Source organism: Bos taurus, chromosome 10 (assembly GCF_002263795.3).
Source record: "Bos taurus isolate L1 Dominette 01449 registration number 42190680 breed Hereford chromosome 10, ARS-UCD2.0, whole genome shotgun sequence".
Taxonomy (NCBI): Eukaryota; Metazoa; Chordata; class Mammalia; order Artiodactyla; family Bovidae; genus Bos; species Bos taurus.
This window is the reverse complement of record NC_037337.1, coordinates 46700158-46721359: the sequence shown is the minus strand read 5'-3', so window position 1 is coordinate 46721359 and position 21202 is coordinate 46700158. Positions and strand designations below refer to the sequence as shown.

At 47.7% G+C, this 21202-nt stretch overlaps 2 protein-coding genes across 8 annotated transcripts in view; one reads left to right on the top strand and one right to left on the bottom strand.

The window, feature by feature from the left end:
- Positions 1-21202, top strand: part of APH1B (aph-1 homolog B, gamma-secretase subunit) — a 117077-nt gene that overhangs the window by 50876 nt on the left and 44999 nt on the right. For 2 of the 4 annotated variants that reach the window (XR_009496046.1, XR_009496045.1), the window contains exon 7: positions 5652-21107. The exons of the other annotated variants lie outside the window; for them this stretch is intronic. The gene's annotated coding sequence lies outside the window, so the exon portion shown is untranslated. The remainder of the gene's footprint in view (positions 1-5651; positions 21108-21202) is intronic. 4 annotated transcript variants of the gene reach the window in all.
- Positions 6763-21202, bottom strand: part of CA12 (carbonic anhydrase 12) — a 65344-nt gene continuing 50904 nt past the window's right edge. Inside the window, exons 8-11 of one of the 4 annotated variants that reach the window (XM_005211744.5) lie at positions 19794-19920; positions 11344-11376; positions 10395-10482; positions 6763-9682 (exon numbers count right to left, since the gene is read on the bottom strand). In XM_005211744.5, coding sequence (XP_005211801.1) covers positions 9610-9682; positions 10395-10482; positions 11344-11376; positions 19794-19920 — 321 coding nt within the window. In that variant the 3' untranslated portion in view covers positions 6763-9609. Of the gene's footprint in view, positions 9683-10394; positions 10483-11343; positions 11377-14046; positions 14441-16255; positions 18529-19793; positions 19921-21202 lie in introns of those variants that run through there. The other 3 variants (XM_002690877.7, XM_059890716.1, XM_059890717.1) reach the window with 3 other exon arrangements.

The window sequence follows — 21202 nt, the reverse complement described above, 5'->3', positions numbered from 1 at the left end:
TGTGTTTTGGCGTGCAGCCAGTTTTTTTTTTTTTTTACTACATAATTAAATAGTTATATTTTAAAAGAATGAGTAGATATTATTTACAGAATCAGCCAAAACGTAATCTAAGCACTTCTGTGATTTTTTTTGCTGTCCTTATTAGAAAGTATACATGGGGACTTTCCTGTCAGTCCAGTGGATTAAGACTCCACGCTTCCAATGCAGGGATGTGGGTTTGATCTCTGGTCAGGGAATTAAGATCCCCATGCCTTATGGCATGGCCAAAAAGATTTTTTAAAAATCAAATAAATAAAATTGAAAAAAATGTATTATCAAAAAAAGAAAGTATATGATATTTTATGTATCACAAAATATATGATATAAGGCCTTTCACACTCTGATCCCAACTACTGTCCTGCCTCCCACCATTCCCTATCCTCTCTTCCCAGGCATTCTCAAACACGTCCCTGACACCTCTGCTTACTATGTACCAGGGACTCTCAAACCTCCACATCTTTTTTCTTGTTTTTGGCTCCAACCAGAAAACATGGTGTTCTTCCTTCAAGGTCCTGCTCAAGTGTCCCTCTTTGTGAAGTGTTTCCTGATTAGACTCAGGAAAACAAGTGACTTTTTCCACTGTGATTTCTTAACATTCATGTATATATATATTTTAAATCCAGGAATAATGTACATACAGAAAAATGCACAGATCTCAGAAGTGTACAATCGGATGAGTCTTGAAACTGTGTCCGCCTGTCTAAGCACCACCCCAGTGAAACTGTGGAGTGTTTACTGTTCCCCAAGTGGTTCCCTCCCCCCCTTCCTAGAGGCAATGGCTTCCACAGAAGCAATGGCTGTTTCCAGCCTCTGTCACCATACATTAGTTTTACTTTTGAACTTCATATAAATGGAATAACACAGAGTGTACTCTTTTGTATCTGACTTCTTTCCTCAAGGTAATTTCCTGAGTTTCATGCTTTGAGGTATATCAGTAAGTTGTGACTTTTTGCTGAATGGTATTCCATCTTAGGGATATACAGTTTGTTTAGTCCTTTTGTTGATAAGACATGTAGCATCTTTTCATACAACTCTTTATTATGGTTAATGGTTTCCGTCTGTCTCCTCAAATAAGATTGTGATGTCAATTATCATTGAATACAGGTACTGCTGTATCTTAACTATGGTTGAATCACCATCACTTACTCTGTGTTAAAGCAGACAGTGGTTCCTCATTAAATCTTTGCTATTGAATAAGGAAATATGAGAAAGAGTCAGCTGGAAGTTACTTTGAATGAGAGAAGAGAGATAAAGGAAAATACTGTTTTCTTTTAACACTTTTGACAAACCTGTAGGTTTCTCCACACCAAGCAATTCTCTCGTTCTTGGTGGACACCAACTGTGTTCTACAATTTATTAACAACTCAGTTCTGACATTAACTGTCTGAAGATATTGCAGATGCCAAAGGCTGCGGGCTCAATCCCACAAGCCTGCCCCTACTTTAGACATCAGTTGCAAGTCCCAGGCTGTCTCCTGTATCTCTGTCTATAAATTGCAAGTTCCCATGACTTCTCAGCTCTGATATTTTACTAGAACAGCTCACAAAACTCAAGTAAACATTTACTTACATTTGCCAGTTTGTCATAAAGAATATTACGAGGGATACAGATGAACAGCCAGATAAAGAAGTCCGTAGGTCAAGGTATGGAGAAAAGAGGCAGAGCTTCCATGTCCTCTGTGGGTGCACCCCTATCCTAGCACCGCCCTTGGCAGCACTCTGAACTTCATTGTTTAGAGTTTTTATGGAGGTTCCATTATGCAGGTAAGATTGATTAAATCATCCCCATTGGTGACTGAGCTCAGTTCCCAGCCACTCTCCCCTTCCTTGGGGTTAGGGTTGGGGTTGAAAGTTGCAGCCCTCCAGTCACATGGTTATTTCCTCTGGCAACCAGCCCCCATCCTCCAAGCTTCATCACCTAATTAAAAAAAAAAAATTATTATTTAATTTTGACTGCACTGGGTCTTCATTGCTGCACTTGGGCTTGCTCTAGTTGCAGCAAGCAGAGGCTACTCTCTAATTGTAGGGCTCAAGTTTCTCATTGCGGTGGCTTCTTTTGTCGCAAGCAGTCTTTCGGTCCATGGACTTCAGTGTTCATGGTGCACAGACTCAGACTCAGTTGTAGCACATGGGTTTAGTTACCCCACAGCATGTAGACTGTTTCCAGGTCAGGGATTGGACATGACCCCTGCCCTAACAGGCAGATTCTTAACCTCTGGACCACGAGGCAAGTCCTTCATCACCTCTGCAGCATCAGCTGAGGTATGGCTTAAAGGGGCTTCTTATAAATGACATTTAGGATCTCTGTGCCAGGAACTGAAGACAAAGACCATGTACTTATTTCTTATTGTATCACATAAGATTAAGCCAGATTTTACCCAGTGGCTCAGAGGTAGTGATGAGCTCCTGACCACATTTGTTCTACATGAAAAGGATGTAGCATATTCAGGAAAATTTTTCAAATGGGTATGTGTCGCATGGTTGGGAAGCAGTGAAATTAAGATGCATGAGACCTGTCGTTGGATCTCTAGGTAGCTTGGGACACTAGTTTCAGCAGATGAACTAGCTGGTTATGTTACCTGCCTCACCAGAAGAGTCTTTGCTTGTTTCAGAGAAGCTGGTCAACTCTGTCACCGTTGGCAGAGTTGCTATAGAGGTCTCAGTGTGCCCTTGAACTCATAGGCCCTGTGTCTGTTGTCTTCATTGCAGGTAATTATAAGTTAATATTTGAAATGAGTGAACTCAAGCAGAAGGAATGACTTTGACTTACAATGTGGAGAGGTCAAAGTGGCCATGTGAGTAGAGATCACGCTCTCTCCTGGGCTCCCGCCAGCAGGACAAGTCCCAGAGATGTGCTCCAGGCCTGGCCAGGCATCTCCTTCTTGATGCACCAGGGGTATAAGCTCTGAACGGAAATGCCAGTTTGGGGCAGGATGTTATTTGCTCTATGGGGGTTTTGTTCTTCTTCTTTTTTATGGCTTTATTGAGGTATAATCTATGTAAGATAAATTGCACTAGTCCAAGTATAAAATTTGAGCAGTCTTGACATATGTAGAGAAACCATCACCACCATCAAGATAGCAGACATTTTCATCATCTCACCAAGTTTTCATATCCCTTGTAATCCCTTCATCTCCCACCTCATCTCCAATCAACCACTGATCTGAGGTTTCTGTCACTATAGTTTGCATTTTTTAGAATTTTATACAAATGAAATTTATATATGTGTATGTTTCTGTGTTTATATGTGTGTGTGTATTTATTCCTTATCTCCAGTTCAGCTTTAGGAAAGGAGAAAGTTCAGTGAACGTGTCCTTGGGAAATTTGGTTCGCTGAATTAGAGGTGAGGGGAACATCCCCGGAGTTAAGCTGACTCCTTTGTCTGCTAGCAGTAGTGGTCAAACTTCATCAAACTTTTTCTGAGCAGATGCTGGAGTTTAACATTCCAAAGCAGATTGGAGGCAGGGGGTTGTGGTTGACTTTCCAGAAATTGTTGTCACAAAGGCCTTTAGTGTCTTTATCGTGTGGGGTTTTATGAGGTTGTGGCATGATTGTGATAAGCATGTAAATTCTGTTACATGAAGGCGTTTCCGTGTCACTAGAGCTGTGGAGGGTGAACCTTGCACTGTCATTGAAGATCCTCCACCTCGGGAGTTTTGTGGGCATGACTCAGCCCAGAGCACCAGCCCTTATTTCATTTTCCTTATAAGATCGGGGCAGGGCTTTCTCTTTCCCTGGGTTGTTGGATAAGGACGTGAAGATGCACTGACCCACTCAAAAGTGTACCGCCAGGAACCATTACTGAGTTCCTGGTTGACTGCAGTCTCGATGCTATGCTGCCCTGCAATAATTTTTTTATAGTGAATAATTCTGTACCACAAAGCACTCTGACCCTTGTTTCTGTCCAGTCATTCTGTACTGAAAGGGCACGGGTAGGGTGTGGAGACTCTCCTCCATGGCGTTGTCCCGGCCTCACGCCTTCCCCTGTACCTGCGACTGTTGGATCTGAGCCAGAGGACTGTGTCCAGTGTGGACGTGCATGGTGATGCCATGGTGACCCCACTGCCCAGGTGGCACTTATGCTGCCTGGCAGGCAGCCCTGGAGGTATTGTTGTTTCTTATAAGTGGGTCTCGAGCTTCTCCCCACACCTTGAAGGAAGGTGACTCCTTCTCACGTGAGGGATGGGGCACAGCTAACAAGTCAAGAGACATGGGTTTCAGGCATCCGCCCTCTTGGAAGAGAGGAGACACCTTGTCCCATGAGGGAATGTTAGGACTCCGAGGAAATGGGGAGAGAGGTCCTGCACCTGGCCAGGGTCCTTCAGCGAGGTCCCTGAAGTTAACCAGATGCCTTGTGCCCATGGCCCAACCTTCCTCAAAGGCAAGGACACCCTAGGCCATGTCACTGTTGAGCACCTGGACCCCAGGGTGTGGCTGAGGGGTGTGGCCAGGACAGGGAGGACTGGGGACCCCCAGAAGCGGAAGAGGTGCAAAAAGGAGGAGAGCCATGCCTAATGTCTGCTGGCCTGCTTGCCCCAGCCTGATTTCCTGCCTGCCCTCTTTTCTCCTGTCCTCCCAGTCCACTTCCCTGGATTTCCCCATCCTCTGTCTCCTGTCCCCCATCTTCACCTTCCAGGGCTTTCTTCCAGGTTTATTTTATGTGACAGTCATCTAGGTCTTAACCCTTCCAAAGCGTCTGTCAGAGGCACCAGGGTTCCATATCTGCACAGTGGCTGAACCGGCCACTGGCCGGGTGTAGCTGCTGAGTGCTTGGAACACGGCCATTGAAACTGAGAAACTCCATTTATTTTAATAAATTTAAATTTAAGAGCTGATAATTGATTCAGTTATTTGGAAAATTTTATGTTGGAGCAACTTGAGTATGTGTATATGCTTTTTTTTTTTTGAGTTTTTTTAATGTGGACCATTTTTAAGATCTTTGTTGAATTTTGTTTCCATATTGTTTCTGTTTCATGTTTTTGGTATTTTGGCCACGAGGCATGTGGGATCTTAGTTCCTAGACCAGGGATTGAACCCACACTCCCTGCGTTGAAAGGCAAAGTCTCAACCAGTGAACCACCAGGGAAGTCCCTAAACACACTTTTTCAACTGTAAACTTTTATGAAATCTAAATATAGATCAGAAATTTTCAGTGACAATTTAGCATTTGAATGGAGATGAGCTGTAAGTATAAAATACCAAATTTCAAATACTTTAGGGAAAAATGAATGAAAATCACTCACATCAAAATACATGTTGAAATGATAGTATTTTGAATCCACTGGTTTACATAAAATATATTATGAAAGTGTCACTGGTTTTTGTGGGAGGTTTGTTTTTTTTTGGCATGGCTACTAGAACTTTAAAATCTCACATATCACACTATATTTTATTGTATTTCTGTTGGACCCTGGGCCCTGGATTGTCCATTTAGCTGAATTTAGATGAGGAGGTAATGGGCAAGCCAAAGGAGGACTGAATCTCCTCGCCATCCATGGCTCTCATCAACACACCTCTTTGAGCATCAGCCCAGATGCACCTTGCATTCAGGGAACGGAGAGAAAGGCAGTGGAGAGACGGGAGATAATTTCTGTTGCTCGTTTCTTGCTCCAGGAAGTGCTTCCTCCAACCTCCCCCATCCCTACCCCCATCCCAGTGGGATGGGAGCAAGTCTAAGGAATGGGTGTGCCTGGCTCCCCTCTGACCTCATCCCTGCAAATGGCTGTGACACCAGGAAGGATACCAAAGGGGAGGAACCAAAGAATCCCTGTATTCCAACTGAAGAGACCATCAGGGCCTGAAGAGGTTAGTAATGTTTCTGTTCCAAAGCTGGACTCACTGCTTTATCTCCTGCTGGAGCAGAGTTATCTTTGAACAGTTTACCTGTCTCGGTCCTAGGGCAACTGAAGTGAAAATCCAAAGTTTTTTTAATAACTCAAACAGGGATGGTGCCCACTTGTAACCTTTATAGAACTGCTTCCTTTAGCAAACCAGAATGTGAAATCTGGATTTAGATAAAAGATTATATGGAGGGGGACAGCAAAAAGAGTCCAAAATAAGGTAACAGTCAGGCAACCAAGAGATGCTACCAACCTGCTCCCTGTATTCAGGTCACTTTGGTTAGAAATGACTCCTTCTCTCTTTTTTATTTTTAATTTTTTCAGTACTTTTAAAAATGCATCTGTTTGGCCGTGCCGGGTCTTAGTTGTGGCACGCAGGATCTTCCATCTTCATTGCGGCACGTGGGATCTTTAGTGGTGGCATGTGAACTCTTAATTGCAGCATGTGGGATCTAGATCCCTGACCAGGCATCGAACCCAGGCCCCCTGCATCAGGAGTGTGGAATCTTAGCCACTGGACCAGCAGGGAAGTCCCATGGCTCCTCCTTTTATATTCATCTGTTCAAATATGACTTATTTTTCAAGGCTCGGCTCAGATACCGCCTTCTCCCTGAGCCAGTCAGTCCCTGATTACTCTAGACATACAAGATCCTCTAAGTGTGACCGTGTGACCAGGGCTGCACACATCGGAGGCCTGCATCCTTGGTAAAATGCTTTAGGGCATCCGTGTGTTTTCCTTTGGAGCTGGGTTCTATGACCTGGCTGCAAATGACATCATTATTCATTCTGACTTGTTCCCTATCACCATAGACAGGGAACCCCAAAGTACTATTGTTTTGCCAATAGTAATACTTTTAGCTTCACTTCCAAAAACTAGTCTGGTCTGAAAAAAACATTTTATTTACAATTTCTCATATTTGTATGTCTTCATTACAGTCATTCTTACAATAAATACAGAAGTCCTAAACAGACCATCATCACAGCCAGTGGTCCACAGGGACAGAAGGTGGTGCCCATCCCTGGGGTTTTCCAAGGGCCAGTAGGAGGCCTTCAGGGAGCTGAGTGAAGGGGAGGAGACTTTAAGGTGGAACCGATAATGGGATCAATAGTCAATGCAGCAGAACCCTAGGATGTCTGTTAAGGAAACAGGTACAGGTTTTTACTGTTATCATCATCATTTGACACTAATGAAACAGAGCAAAGGAGCTGAAGATCTCCCACTGCAGAGAGGCAGAGAAGCCAGAGCCTTGCCTGCGTCTCTGCCCCAGCCGGGGCCTGGCTTTTTCACCTCCACCCGTGCTGGGCACAGCGCCAGGCCCTCCCAGGGTGAGTGGGAGGCAGAGTATCATCAGCACCGCCACACCACTCTCCTGTAGAGGCAGGTGGCATCAGGGAGGGAGTGAGAACCTGAGGAAAGGTTTCCCCGTTGCAGGGCTGGGTCCTCCGGAGTCCCATGCGGATTAGCAAGGAGGGCGGTGGTGTTGATTCTTGGCGCCCTCTCCCTGGCTTTGTTTTATCTGAGCCAAGAGGTCCCAGAACCTGGGCTGTGCCGAGCAGGGAGAAGCAGGAGACATGTGGCTGTTTTCACCACCCCCGTAACTTTCCATTTTTATCAACAGCCACTGTGCTAGGTACAATGACTTCTCTGTTCTCTCACAGAATGTGTCAAAAAAAAAGCTGTAGAAAGCTCTTTGAAATACAGCCCCACAGCTCTGGAGTGGTTTATGTCGGCTTCTGATTGGCGGTTATGGGCTGAGGCCAAGAAAGCATCATCTAATTCCCATTGCTCAGTCCTGAGGGTTGTCCCTGCTGTCATTTGATCAGCATCAGGCCGGCATGCTAATGGCAAGGCAGGATGCCGTGCCAGCCTCCAGGGTAGTCAGGCGTCTCATGTAGACAAGAACTGTCTGAGTCTCCGAGTCCCCTGTAACTCTGCCTAGCATCACTACAAGTTACGACAGCAGACAAGAGAGATTTCTCAGAGTCAGAGGGAGGAGAGGGAAAAAGACATGCTAAAGAAACCTGTCACCTAGACAGGGAACTGCAAACTACCATTGCTTTGCTAATAGTAATGCTTTTAACCTCACTTCCAAAACCTCACTTTAGATGTGCTAAAGAGAACACCCCATGCTGTCACAATGAGAGTGAGAACCATAAGGTTGTCTGTGAACTGCAAGGTTCCAGCCAGGAGAGTTTGGTGGGGGTCTCCTTCTCAGTCATGGAACAGACTGATATCCACAGGGCTCTTAGGTCAATGGGAGGAGAATGAAGGAGTTGTCTCAGAAACTGTCTTCGTCACTTGGCAGGGAAGACCACGAAGGATCTTTGTTAACATTCCATTATTTCTGGTCCATGAATACCACGATGCCAGCCCCTGCACAAGTAACTTCCCGTTTTCATAGTTTGAAAATATATTGTAATTCAGCCATGACTTGACATCCTTCAAGTCAGAGAAGTAGGTAGGTCCCAATTCAAGGTTGACAGTAGGCTCACCACAAAGGCAGCAGAAATGAAATTTGGGCAAAAGAGACAAAGGTCTTCAACCGTTTTGCTTCTGTCTGTTTCCTCTACGTACAAAAGCAGCTGAGGTCATCTCAGAAGTCATGTCTCCTCTAGGAGAGAGAAGGCAGTAACACATTTTCAAGGAACAGCCTAATTATTTATAAAATCTGTAGAGTACAAAACAGAATGATGCCCCTGACAGGAGGTTGCGTTGGGCTTAAAATTCTGTCCTCCTCACACTTCACAGCTTGACGTGCAACTTCTGATTCCAATATGATTTCTTTTCTTCTTTTTAAAATATTTATTTTTTAATTTATTTGGCTGTGTCAGGTCCTAGTTGTAGCACGTGGGATCTTCATCGCATCATGCAGGATCTTTCCTTGTGTGGCAAGAAGACTCAGTAGTTGCAGCATGAAGGCTTCGCTGGCCTGAGGCATGTGGGATCCTAGTTCCCTGAGCAGGGCTCAAACCCGTGTCTCCTGCATTTCATGGAGGACCCTAACCACTGAACCACCAAGGAAAGCCCTCCAATCTGATTTCAAAGTGAGACTTTTCCAGATCTTATGTGTCTTCTCTCTCGCTAAGGTCTGTTTAGTTAGTGCATCTCATCTGAAGGACAGACAGGACTTGGAAAGTGGCTTACTGTACTGCAAAGAATATTTCTTGTTTTCTTTTTGTCTCTGACACCTTGACCCTTCCTGTTCCCCGGCCACCACCGCCCCCCTCCCCCCAGCCCTCAATTGTAAGGTCAGACTAAAGGTTTTGTCATAGCAGAAGGAAATTGAACAAGCCCTTCTCCGAGGAAAGAAATGGAGCCTCAAAAACAAAGCTTCAGCAGAGACCGCACGTTCTCACCTGTAAGCATGGACAAGAAGCAGATTCCCAGACACTTGAAACCACACTCACGTGAACCCCTGGATGAAAGTGTTTTCCAGCCAGTAACAGCCCCAGCAGGCAATACAGTTTGTGCCCCGAGAATCCAAACCACTGAAAGGCCACACACGTGAAGCAGACAGCTTAGAGTTCCCGCCTCCTTGGCGAGTTCTTCCCATCCACACTCCCACTGCGGGTGGTGGCATGACAGCAGAATGGTAGGGTCCCCCCAAGCGTCTAAGGTGTTTGTGGGCTGAACTCAGAAAACCCTCAGATGTGTCACGTGTCCAGGGAGCCACAGCAGTTTGCGTCCAAAGCCAAGTCCTCCCTTGGACGTGCCTGGGCCTTCCAGGGCCTCAGGCATGGGCCTCAGTCTCCTGCTTGATGGCTGGTTTGTAGATGACTCCTTTGTTGGCACCTTTTTTGCTACTGGAGCAACAAGAACATACGAATTTTGTTAGTCAGAGAGGAAAGAGAGGCAAGAACAGCCTGACTCAGCTATGGAATGAGGCAAGTCAAACCCTTCTCTTGGAAACCTCTCTCAAGTTCCATTGGTCTTGGGAGCAAATGCCCCCCAATAACCGCTAACCAAAATGGAAACTGTGCATTTTTCAACTGTTCTCTTTCAACACCTGATGATACTAGACCTGCATTTTGATGAAGGTCTCATTACCATGCTGCTCAGATCTCTGATTCCCATAGGGTTTCTGGCAACCTTTTATGTTTTTTCATACCAGGAAAAATAAGTTAGGTTATTTTAGGCAATAAGAACATGAGCAAAGGGCATTAGTGTGAATGAGAAATCAAAATTTTCCTCAATTTTCTTTTTGGGTTTAGAGAAGAAAAACCAGATGAAAAGATCTTAGAAAGAAGCAGCCTTGGTGCTTGTGTTCAGGCTCCAAAATCAAGAAGCTTGTCCAAGGTCCACGCTGGCAGACACACCTCCAGCCCTGAGCACCGCGGTCCGCCAGCATCAGCCTCTCACGCCAAGGCCTCGATCAGTGGTGTTTTGGAGATGGCACTCCAAGGATAAGCTGGTTCGGGTGGCACAGCTCCTCATTATGCACCCTGCCTTCCCAGACAGATCAATTCTCATGGACACAGAGCCACCCACTCCCATTTCAAACCCAAACCAGCTCACCTCTTTCTCCTTCTTAAAAGCCAAATGGATACCGCCAGGACAATACAGATGCCGAGACCACAGGCCAGGGCCACGGAAAGGACGATGCCTGGGGAGGGGTAATGCACACACGTTACAAGCCTCCCTTCCCTTCATCTCATCCCCATGTGTGCCGTCAGGTGACAGCTGCAGGGTCATCCACAGAAAGGTGTAACTTCCCCGCCTCTGTTTTCAAGTTCTGGTCTCTGGCTGAGCAGGACTGGCTGGAGTACTCACAGGGCCCATTTGCAAATTGTAGCGATTATCCAGCAGGGGTTCTCAAACTTGCACCAGCATCATCTGAAGAGGTTGTTTCAAATGTATACTCTTTTTGAGCCCAAGCTTCAGAGTCTGATTCAGTCTGGAATTTGGCCCAGGAATCTGCATTTTTACCAAACACCTCTAGCTTATGCTGATGTATTGATATGTGGTCCATGAACCACACTTTGAGAAACCCTGGGTTACATAATAAAAAGTTACTCTATTTTGCCTTGCTGGATTCAAGGCCCATGAGATGCCTCTTCATCAGCTTTGACCTCAAGTTCTATTGCACAGTCCTAAGCAGTCCCAAACAGCCAGGGCCCATTGCCAAGGTCAACTGGCTGGTCACCCAACCTCCATATCTTGGCTTTGGCCTAGTCTTTAGGCACTGCTTTCCCACCCTGGCCAACAGAAGGTCTTGGATAGGCTCTTTGAATGTACACATGCTATAAAGTGATTAGGTCTTTCATTAGAGGAGCATTTGATTGGGAGCTCATCTTTGAATCAGAGAGCGACTTGAGGGTAAGACACACAGTGAGGAGGGGGCCAGGAGTCAGAGTGACAGCACAGAGAAGCAGAGAGGATGAGCTGGAGGTCTCAGAGGCCCAGATCACACCGAGAATCACAGCGATCACCCAGCTGCAGCATGCACGGCCGGCCGGCCACATACCCGGACTCAGTCCTGTGCAGGGAGGGTCTGGCACTTCGGAGGGGAGAGGAAAAGATTGGAAGTTAACCGAGGCAAACCATGGCAGATTTGACCCGTGTGTTGACTGACGCACTCCCTTTGGTTGGTTGGAGGTACGGGGCTAATGCAGCCCGTCTGGGGATGCTCCCTCTTGGCTCAGGTGAAGGGAATTGCCCACCCAGGGAACTCACACCATGAACCCTCCCCCCATGCTCCTTTATCATCGCAGTCTCTGTACTTTGGTAAGACTTCAGCTTTTCGTCCAATGTGGCCAGCTTGAAAGGTGAGGAAAGGTAAGAATCAGAGTCTATCTGGGTAGGCTCTTATCTGCTTCCCTGGCACCCGCCTCTCGTCCTCAGCAAAGAACTTTCTAGGTGCTGGCTGGCTCGGGCTGGCAGAGCTTGGTTAGAACCTGTTACCAGACTTCCACATCTATCCCCATCCAGTGTTATTGTGGTTTTGTTCTGTTTTCACTTTGGTTCCACTGGACAAACTGGAGAAATCCATCCACCATACCAGTCTCCCTTCCCTGGTATGTGGAACCAGAGGACTGTGTCCACTTCCATGAGTTATTGTTGGGGATGAATGGGGTGAGTTAGAGGTCTTCAGTGGGGCTGAAATAGTGCCTAGCAATCTAAGGAGAAAGCTTATAGTCAGCCTGCTAAGGACCTCTCAGGGAGGGCCATGGGTGAATCCATTCTCGCGGGTAATACAGAGGAGCCTGGTCACGAAGCCTCCGGGTTACCCCAGCTGCTTGCAGGCTCTCAGAACTGCTCCTCCTCCCAGTCATACCCTCCATCTACAGAAAGTCTGCTTACACAGACCTGCTTATCCACTGGTTTTCTGATCTCAGTAGAAACTTCTAGCTTATATGTGTGTTTGGTGTGGGGGGTGGGTATTCCAAGCTGGAGTTGTGCAGATGGTAGCCACCCAGCCAGACACTCCAGAGAGCCTGTGCCCACGGAGCCTACTGAGGTGACAGAGACTCAACCAAGTATGAGATGCCAGCAGAGGGCCAGGGTCCACCTCCCCCTGGGGCACTTGATACCCCGAGGAACCAGACCTAAGACTAGAGAGCGAGGTTTTACTCACCCCTTCTCCTGCCATCTGGCCCCTTCAAGTCTGGCTGATTCTCCTGGAGCTATCAGCCCCATCTTCTTTCCCTACTCTCTTCTTTGCCTACTATCTTCCACAATCTCATACTGAGTCTGTAACCTCATTGGTCCAAGCCTGGGCTCTAGGAGCCCTTGGTCTGGCTTCCTGGGTGGCCCCAGGCTGTTGTAAGGATGACTGGAGCAGGTATGGTTAGGAGCCATCCACAAAGAACAGGGTGGCCTGTTCTCTTGGCTCTTGCCAGCCACCACTGGCAGCCCACAGCCTCTTGGGTGGCAAAGAACGTGGCTCCCCTGGCCTGATTCCCTGCCCTGAACACAAGGACCAGTCTGTGGCTTGGGGAGACCCTCAGGACATGAGTCTCCCCCTGGGGAGGGCGTCAAGTGTTTGTACAGAATATGCTCTGTTCTCTGCATGGCCTGTGGCCTCTGCACACTGTAATTTGGTGTTTTGTTTTGTTTAAGGTACCTAAAGGTAACCAAGGCCTCCAGGATCTTAAAAACAACCACCACCGAAAAGAACCCCAACTGGTCGTGGGTTTTTTTTTTTTTTTTCCCCTCCAGATGCTTGTGGTACCAAACTAGTTCTTGCCATGTAAGATGGTCACTAGTAAGCCTGACCACTTGGTTAAGCTGTCCAAACTGGATGTTTCTAAAATTGTCGCTTTCACAGCCACCTTGAAGATCCTGAGAGCCAGGCAGGTCCCCAGACAGCTGACAGCCCATCTCCGGGGCTGGAGGAGTTGCCCCCCAGGCCATGGTCTTAGGGAGCAGAGCAAAGGCTCCAGAAGCAAGGCTCCAGGCTTGAGGCTTTTCTCAAGAGCACATGACCCAGCTGGGTGGCTGTTCTGGAAGGAGAGTCTGATTTTCCTGCGTCACTGAGCAGTGTCCTTGGCTGTTTTAGGCCTATAAACAATAGCTTAGTTTAATTCAGGGCTCTAACGTGGGTTCCTTGCTTCTGGATGACGACTGGTTAGGGCCTAATTTGCCGCTCCTCGGAAACAGTGAAACAAGACCAAGCAGGTGGAAGATGAGGAAATCCCCAGATTATGGGATAGAGACTTCACAGCTAAGTGTTTGATGCAGCAAAAACAGAGCAGTTTGACTGAGCAGGTGAAGCATTTGAGGCACTTGGGAAGAGAAACGGTGGCGAGGGCAGCACCCGGTGAGAATTCTGCCTGCCAGGAAGCCCAGGACAGGACGGTGATGTTGGATGCTCTCCCCTGCAGGTGAGACGGCACCAAGCCTCAGGGAGCCGGGCTCCTCTGTGGAACTGGGTGCAGCATAAGGCTTAGGTCCCAGTGGAGGCAGAAGTCAGAGCATCTGATAACTGCAGGGCAAGCATGCATGCATGCCAAGTCGCTTCAGTCGTGTCTGATTCTTTGCCACCCTATAGACTGTAGCCCGCCACAAGGGGAAGTCACAAAAGGCACCAGGAGAACTGATCGGGGGACTGAAGAACTAGCACCCAGTGACAGAAGCCAAAACCTGCATCCCTGCAGAGCCCCTGGAATGGTGCCAAGAATGGGCATCAAAGATGCTGCAGGGAGGGGCAGAGATTCATTTGCAGATTGATTAAACAAAGAAATGGTTTCTGAAGTCGAATGAGACAGGGAGTTCCCACAGAAGGTCGGACAGGAAGAACAAGACAGGCTGGTTGATGGCAGTGGGCCACGAGAGCCACAGGATGAGAATGCAGTAAGGGCTCCTGAGCTGGTAGGAGGGTTGCACGCGGTACAGACATGGCAGAGCCGCCTGCTCTCCAGGCAGGGCTCTGGTGTGAGTCAGGGCAAGCAGAGGTGGGGCAGTACTGCACACAGAAGGGATCACACAGATATGGAAGAACCCCAGTGCCACATGCCTCACTGGGGAAGGTTCAGAACCCCCGAGATCGACATGCTGCTCGCCACAGGGTACAACTACCTGTTCTGGCTGGCTCAGGAGCTGCGTCTTCCACTGGTATCTTGCTGGACCGAGAGAGGCTGGTTAACTGCATGTGAGGTCTTCTGGAGCCTCAAGTGCACACACAGAAAAGTCCAGCAGGAGGAACAAACACCTCCTGTATACAGCTCAAAGTTCCTAGAACAAGTCTAGCAATTTCTAGGTGTATTTACAATTCTGCTTATTCAAACAGAGTTTTGAATAAAAAGGATACAATCCTTTTCAAAGTATTAAAGTATGGGCTGTTGTGGTAGGTGACATGTTCTATAGTAATTACATATGTACACATTACATATGTCTTTAGCAGGCTCCAGTCTTATAAAAGAGGCAGGGAGCATTTGGGTTTAGCAGGGATTTGAGAGTTTAAATATATAAAATCCAGTTTCAGCTGGTAAAATCCTTATTATCATGCTTAATATAAGTCATAGACTCAAGCAACTGAAATGCTGGTCCTCTCTTTGGAGGATGTTTTGTTAAGAAAAGTAAAAGAAGATGCCCTCTATAACCACAGAGCATAACATCTTAAAAGGCTATATTTTACTGGAGTTTTTTCTTAACACAATGGAACCTATTAAATAACTTCTACAAATAAATCTGCCCAAAAGAGACCACCAGATTACACGAGGGAACTGGCTTTCTATGACCCACGTTAGGGTCTGAAGGCTTTGCCTTCCAGATTGCAGGAATGCTGGCCCAGAAGAGAGAGCCATGTTGCTCTGAGGGGCCTAAACCCTGGCACAATGGGTATGGGTTGTGACGCAGCACCAGGCGCTTCGTGCTCTCTGCCTCCTGTGGTGGGTCAGGCTGTCTGGGCCGCAGGTTTGACTAGTGCTGGGACCTCTCATGCCCGTCAGGTCAGAGGAGGACAGAAGGCCAGACAGCATCTGTCAGCAACTCCCCCCAGGCCTCTGACACTTGACAGCTACATTCTGATCTTTATGTGTTCCTCAACAAGCAGATTGATTTCAATGCTGTTGACAAATTGACAGCAAAGCAAAATAAGACTTCCTAAAACTAAAACTTGACAGCCAATCAGGCTTCTGTTCAGATGGTTCTTCGGAGAAGATACTGGTGGGGGAGGGGAAGGGAGCTGAGTCAGCTCTATCCTTTCAAACTTGCCATGAGCACCAGGCACAGAAAGCGTGCAAGACACCCATTGTCCCTGCTCTAGGGGCTTGTAGTCTATGGATAATACAGATTTTTTTTTTTTGTACATGATAATAGATCATTACTCTGTGTTATGCTAAGAACTGTAACAGAGGTATAGAGAGCTATAACTGTGTTCTGGCCACGCAGGAGCAGGAGACTGTAGGTCACCCTCAGGGGAGTGGGGAAGGATGGCAGGATATGATAGGAGTTGGGTCCTGACAGAATTTTCCAGGTGGGAGAGGTGCAGGGCATCCCAGACTGAGGGCCCCGTGTGTGACAGTCTGTAGCATGCACACGCGAAGCACCAGCCGTGTTGCAGAAAACCCCCCAGGGCAGTATCGGGGAGGCAGGGGAGACACCCTGAAAGGCTCAGCTGGTGCTGGACCATGAATGGTGGTCCCAGGCTTCTGCCTGACCCCTTTTCCTCCTGTCTGGTCCAGAGGCTTGTTGGAAGTGAAGAGAACATCGCTGGCAAGGTGTTCTCTTCTCCACCGTGGAAGAGAAACATGGGGCTAATGTGGGGCGTACTCAGTAACACGTGGCGTGATGAACTGCATTAGGTGTGACTAGGACTCCATTTCTCAGCACATTTGATGATTATTCCTGACTATTCAGATGCTGTATGTGTGGAGGGGGATTCGTAGGTAGGAACTCTTCTGGTCTTTCATTTGGTTACTGGGAAGAATTGATAGTTTTTCATCTAATAGAGTTTATTTATAAATAAGAACTTTTAGAGACACAAGGTCAATAACCACAAAGCATACATTCTGGTCTCAAAAAATTAGATAATTAGCCATCTTAGCTTTGTAAGATTTTTTTTTTCACTCTCTCTCTATAAAACATTTTGTGAAACTACCCAGGTCCCTGAGGATAAAGCAGATTCTAACCATGCTACTCCACAGCTTGGCTGAGCCCTACCCCTCGACCGCCCGGCTGTATTGTCTAAGGGTCACCTCAGTTGGCTCCGGGCTGCGAGGTATGGGACATGCACTAGCTCAGCTCAAACCCACTAAAGACATGATTATAGAAACTTTTTGGCTGCCTCTTGTCCTTCGAGTTTCCCTTGCCCTGACATGTTGAGAACAGAGCCTGATGACATCAGTATTTGGGTTTAATCGGTCTGGCTTTACTACCCTATGGGCCCAGTGTTGATGTCTTCAGCTGGGAAGTTTCGCAGAACTGAGACTTGGGCCCCTGGGCTGTATAACTCTGCCTCTGCCATCTTTCTCCTCCCTCACATCGGGCATCTGACTCCTGCGAGATCTGGATGCTCTCAGGATGGGTTTTCTCCAAGACCCCACGTTGAGGACTTGAGTCTTGTCGCCCCGCCTCAGCTCAAGACTTCACTTGTGCCACTTGGAAGAGGCAATTTTTTTTAAGAGCTGAAAAAAAATGCCCTGGCACAACTTTCACTTCTCTCCAAAAAAGTGGGCATTTTAACCAAAGACAGGAAGAAACAACATACGTGAGAGAAAAAAATACAAAAAGAAGGGATGGAGCAGAATGATGAGGGGATTCAGGCTGCTGCCTCAGAGGCATCTGGACCCCTGCTTGAGAGATTTGTTTGCTTCCTTGAAGGTGAATAGTTCTATCTTATCTACATCTCTTAGCCTTGGACCTACCCAATTACACTCAAATTTTAAAGGAAGATGGGAAACAGGGTTAGAATAGAATAAAGACCAGGGCATGTCATATAAAACCCTAGAATTCTGTGATCCGAGTGGGGGAAAGTCTTGGGCCTGGGAAAGTCATTGTACAAATGCCTGGGGCAGTGGTTCTCAATCAGGGGCAACTTGGCCCCTCCTCCCCAGAGACACTTGACAATGTCTAGAGACATTTTGGCTGTCACAGGTGGATATGCTGCTGGTATCTAATGGGTAGAGGTCAAGGATGCTGCGCAACATCATACAGTGCATAGGACAGCCGCCACAACAAGATTATCCAGTTCCGAAAGTCAGTATTGACATACCAAGACCAAGAAACCCTACCTGAGGGCTGTCAGAGACTCTGTACCTCTTAAGGACAGAAACCAAGTTCTGTGTTCCTTTTCCAGCATGGTTAAGGAAAAAGCAGGGCCCAGTTACGTGATTCAGTCCCAGTCGTTCCAGTTTGGTTAAACCCTAGATCCCCCCTCTCAAAGTTCATGTACTTTGTTTATTAAAGGATTTTCTTCACATTACTTTTCTCCTGGCAGAAAACTCCAGAGTTTTCATTGTCCAACTGCATAGTTTCTGTTAACTTTCAGAGAAGACCCTGAATTAAACCAGCCCCTAATTATAGACATGTCCCAGTGAAAGAGCGTGCAGACAATTTGAGTCCAAATTACTCAAGGTTCCTGCTGACAGACAAGCTTACCCCATCAACCCAAAGGGCACGTTACAGTCTTTGACCTGCTCCACATTGGTGTGAGGAGGCTCTTGTGAATGGCAGGTGCCCCTGGGAGGATGAGGTTTGGTTCTTCATTCTTTGGGGCTGACTCAGCCTTGCTTCTTGGGAAAACAGCCCCATTAGCTGCCCGAGTCTTTGGGACTTGAGAGGGAGGGGAGAATTCTAGCCAAGTTTCTATAATCAGCCTCCAAATGAACAGGTTTGCCTTGGACAGCCATGGATTCTCACTCCAAGGAATGAGCCCAGCCCCACTTCTGGGAGCAATAGCTCCAGGTGAGCTCTGCAGGACAGGTGGTGGCAAAGCTGCATTTGGGCTGTGATCTCCAATGTCCTAAGCTGGAGCCCGTCTGCTTCAAGGCCCCTCAAGCTCCCCCAGCCTGCCTGGGAAGGTCTACTGAAGCGCTCTGCCACCAGCCTGATTGCACTTCCTGCTCTACAGGCGCCAGCTTAGACCTGAGCCGGTCTAAGAAGATGGCTAATTATCCCCATGTTCATTGTACACGTGGGGGTTACTTCTGGATGTCAAGTTCCTGCACGGTTTCTTCTGATCCTCTGTAACTGCCCTCACACACTGTCCCTGAAACGTAAAGTCAGGATGGCCAGTTGTTAGTATCCACTGAGAACATGTTAGCACGGAAAGGATGTTAGCTCACCTAGTCCAGCCTGTCACTTTATAGCTGAGGGAACCAAGGCCAAAGAAGGGACATTATTTTCCACATCATACAGCCAGGAGGAAACAAGGTATGACCTTGAACCTGAGTCTCCTAACTGGGAGGTGGGGGTGGGGAGAATGTTCCTGTCACCCTGTCCTCTGTGACTTGTAGAGACTTAGTGCAAAAGAACAGAACTGACTGTTATCCTTGAATCACAAGCAAAATTCTACCTGATCTATGTTGGCAGAGTCCCTTATCTCTAGGAAGAGTTTTATTTTATTTAAGAATTGAAGCATTTCCGTGTAACCCTTGACTACTACCCACTTTATTTAGAATAGGAAAAGAGAATGTTATAAAGTGGAACTTCTATGGAGCGACCCCTCTCCTGACCACTCAAGAGTCTCAGGTTGGGGGTAGCTCAAGAGTCTTCAGTGAGAAAGTGAAGTTGGAGATTTGAAGAGTGTGGGCCTCTTGCCCCCTTCCCGGGGCCCCCAGCCATCTTCATGTAGATACAGAACAAGTCAAGATGTTAAATGTCCATATGGGGAGTTATGGTTACAGATTTAGAGGGAATAACTGAGCTTCTGCAGCTCAGGAAGAAACCAAACTATTATGTCTCGTTCAGTATAGATTCTCGGTGCCTGTGCAAGCTTCAGGGAGATGAGACAAAAGGCAGTTCTGAAGATGCTTTCTTGTCTAACGGGCCCTGCGACGTTAGACCATGAGCTGCTTGTGCTCAGACATGGGTTATGTCCATTTTCTAAAAGGAGAAACTCTGGACCTTGGTGGTGCTAGTGCCACGAATCACCTGGCAAGGCTAAAGATGGGCCTTGATGCCAAGAATGCCTGTAAGAAGTTCAGTGTTTGATCTCAGAAAAGGGTCCTACTCGTGTATCTCTCTCTCCTCCATCTGTGGGAGACACCTAGTCTTAATGAGGATTCTGCTCCATGTGCCTGGAGTCCCTGGCTTGTGCTTCTCTTCAAAGGCTCAAGGGAGTCAAGGTCAGTGAAGGGAGACCTCAGTAAACCCACACTCAGTAGCTCCTCACATACCTGGCTCCTTTGGCAGCCAGAGTGCTCTTAACCCACCTCCTAAGGGCATGAGTGACAGTGCCCAAGGCCAGGGCACCTGACTTCATACGGAACAGACATCGTGGCACCACACTGCCCACATGCCACACCTCCTTACCTTGTTGGAAGGAGACATACACCAGCCTCTCGTCAAACTTCTGGACCCGCCGAAAGTTGTTGACCATCTCTCTGGGGGACGGGTCATCCATGTGCGTGCAGTACAGGTCTGTCTCCAACTTCATCAGCTGTAGGCAAAGAGCAGAAACACCCCCTGAAGGCAGAGTGATGCCCCCTTGCCTGACCTCAAGGCAAGGACTGCCAGATCTCACCTCTGAGGCCTGGCGGGAGACCCCTGAGAAGGTGGTGGGAGAAAGCTGCCCCTCCCCTGCAGGTGTCTGAGTGCTGGCCCATGTGTCTTCCCACTTCCCCGGGCCAGCGGGAGGGTGTGTACTGTTAGCTCCTGATTGCACGTGCAATCTGCCCTGCAGGGAGCGAAACCTGGGATGTCAAGGGGCTCCCCCACCTCCCAAAGAGACTGCATTCCTCTCCTGAGCCTCATTCAGAGCCCAGTCTAGTTAGAGGGGCCTGGGGCTTAGTCTGATGGTCCCATCAAAAGGAACAGAAACAGGCAGGCAAGAACCTCACAGGTCATCCACTAGTTTCATGGTATTTTCATGCACACACATAGATTACATAACTGTTTCCAAGGCAGTTTCTGGGTTAGAACATTAATGCCTCCCCAATCATTTCATCTCTTGATTCATCATGTCTTTATTCCTGTTTGCCTATTTGCTGTCATTTATCGAGGTTACTCAGGTACTCCATAGTAAAAAGGGAGGAGCAGCAATGAGAGCTGTGCTGGGCTCATGGGTGGGTGAGCCAGCAGGCAGATCCGCCTCCTGGGCAACGATGCTTCTTCCTGATGAATTTGAGCTGTGGAGCAGAGACACGAGCAGTGACTTGGAACTCAGCTCCACCTTGGGCCTTTGCTGGTGACCCCAATGTCTCCTTGACTCTCTAACCCTCACTTTCATCACCTAAGAAATGAGAGAGTTAGAGATGATTGCTATGGATTCCATTCCCCAGTTTTGCACTACCTAAGCTTCTTGAGGGTTTCCCAGGTGGTGCCAGTGGTAAAGAACCCGCCTGCCAGTGAAGGAGACATAAGCGACGTGGGTTTGAGCCCTGTGTCAGGGAGATCCCCTGGAGGAGGAAATGGCAGCCCACTCCAGTATTCTTGTCTGGCGAATTCCGTGGACAGAGGAGCCTGGTTGGGCTACAGTCCACGAGGTCACAAAGAGTCAGAGTGACTCACCAGGCACACACTCCCATGAGCTTCTTGAAGGCAGAGACCCTCACTTCCTTATCGCTGCACTCCCCACCCCCTGGGTTTGTTAAATCATCTAACCTGATCCTGTCTATTCCACCCCAGGTAAGGAGCCATGCGCTTTCCTGCCTGGGAGGTGAAACTCTCCACTGGGGGACAGGTTAGGAAACACAGCCTAACAACTCATATTTAAAGAACTG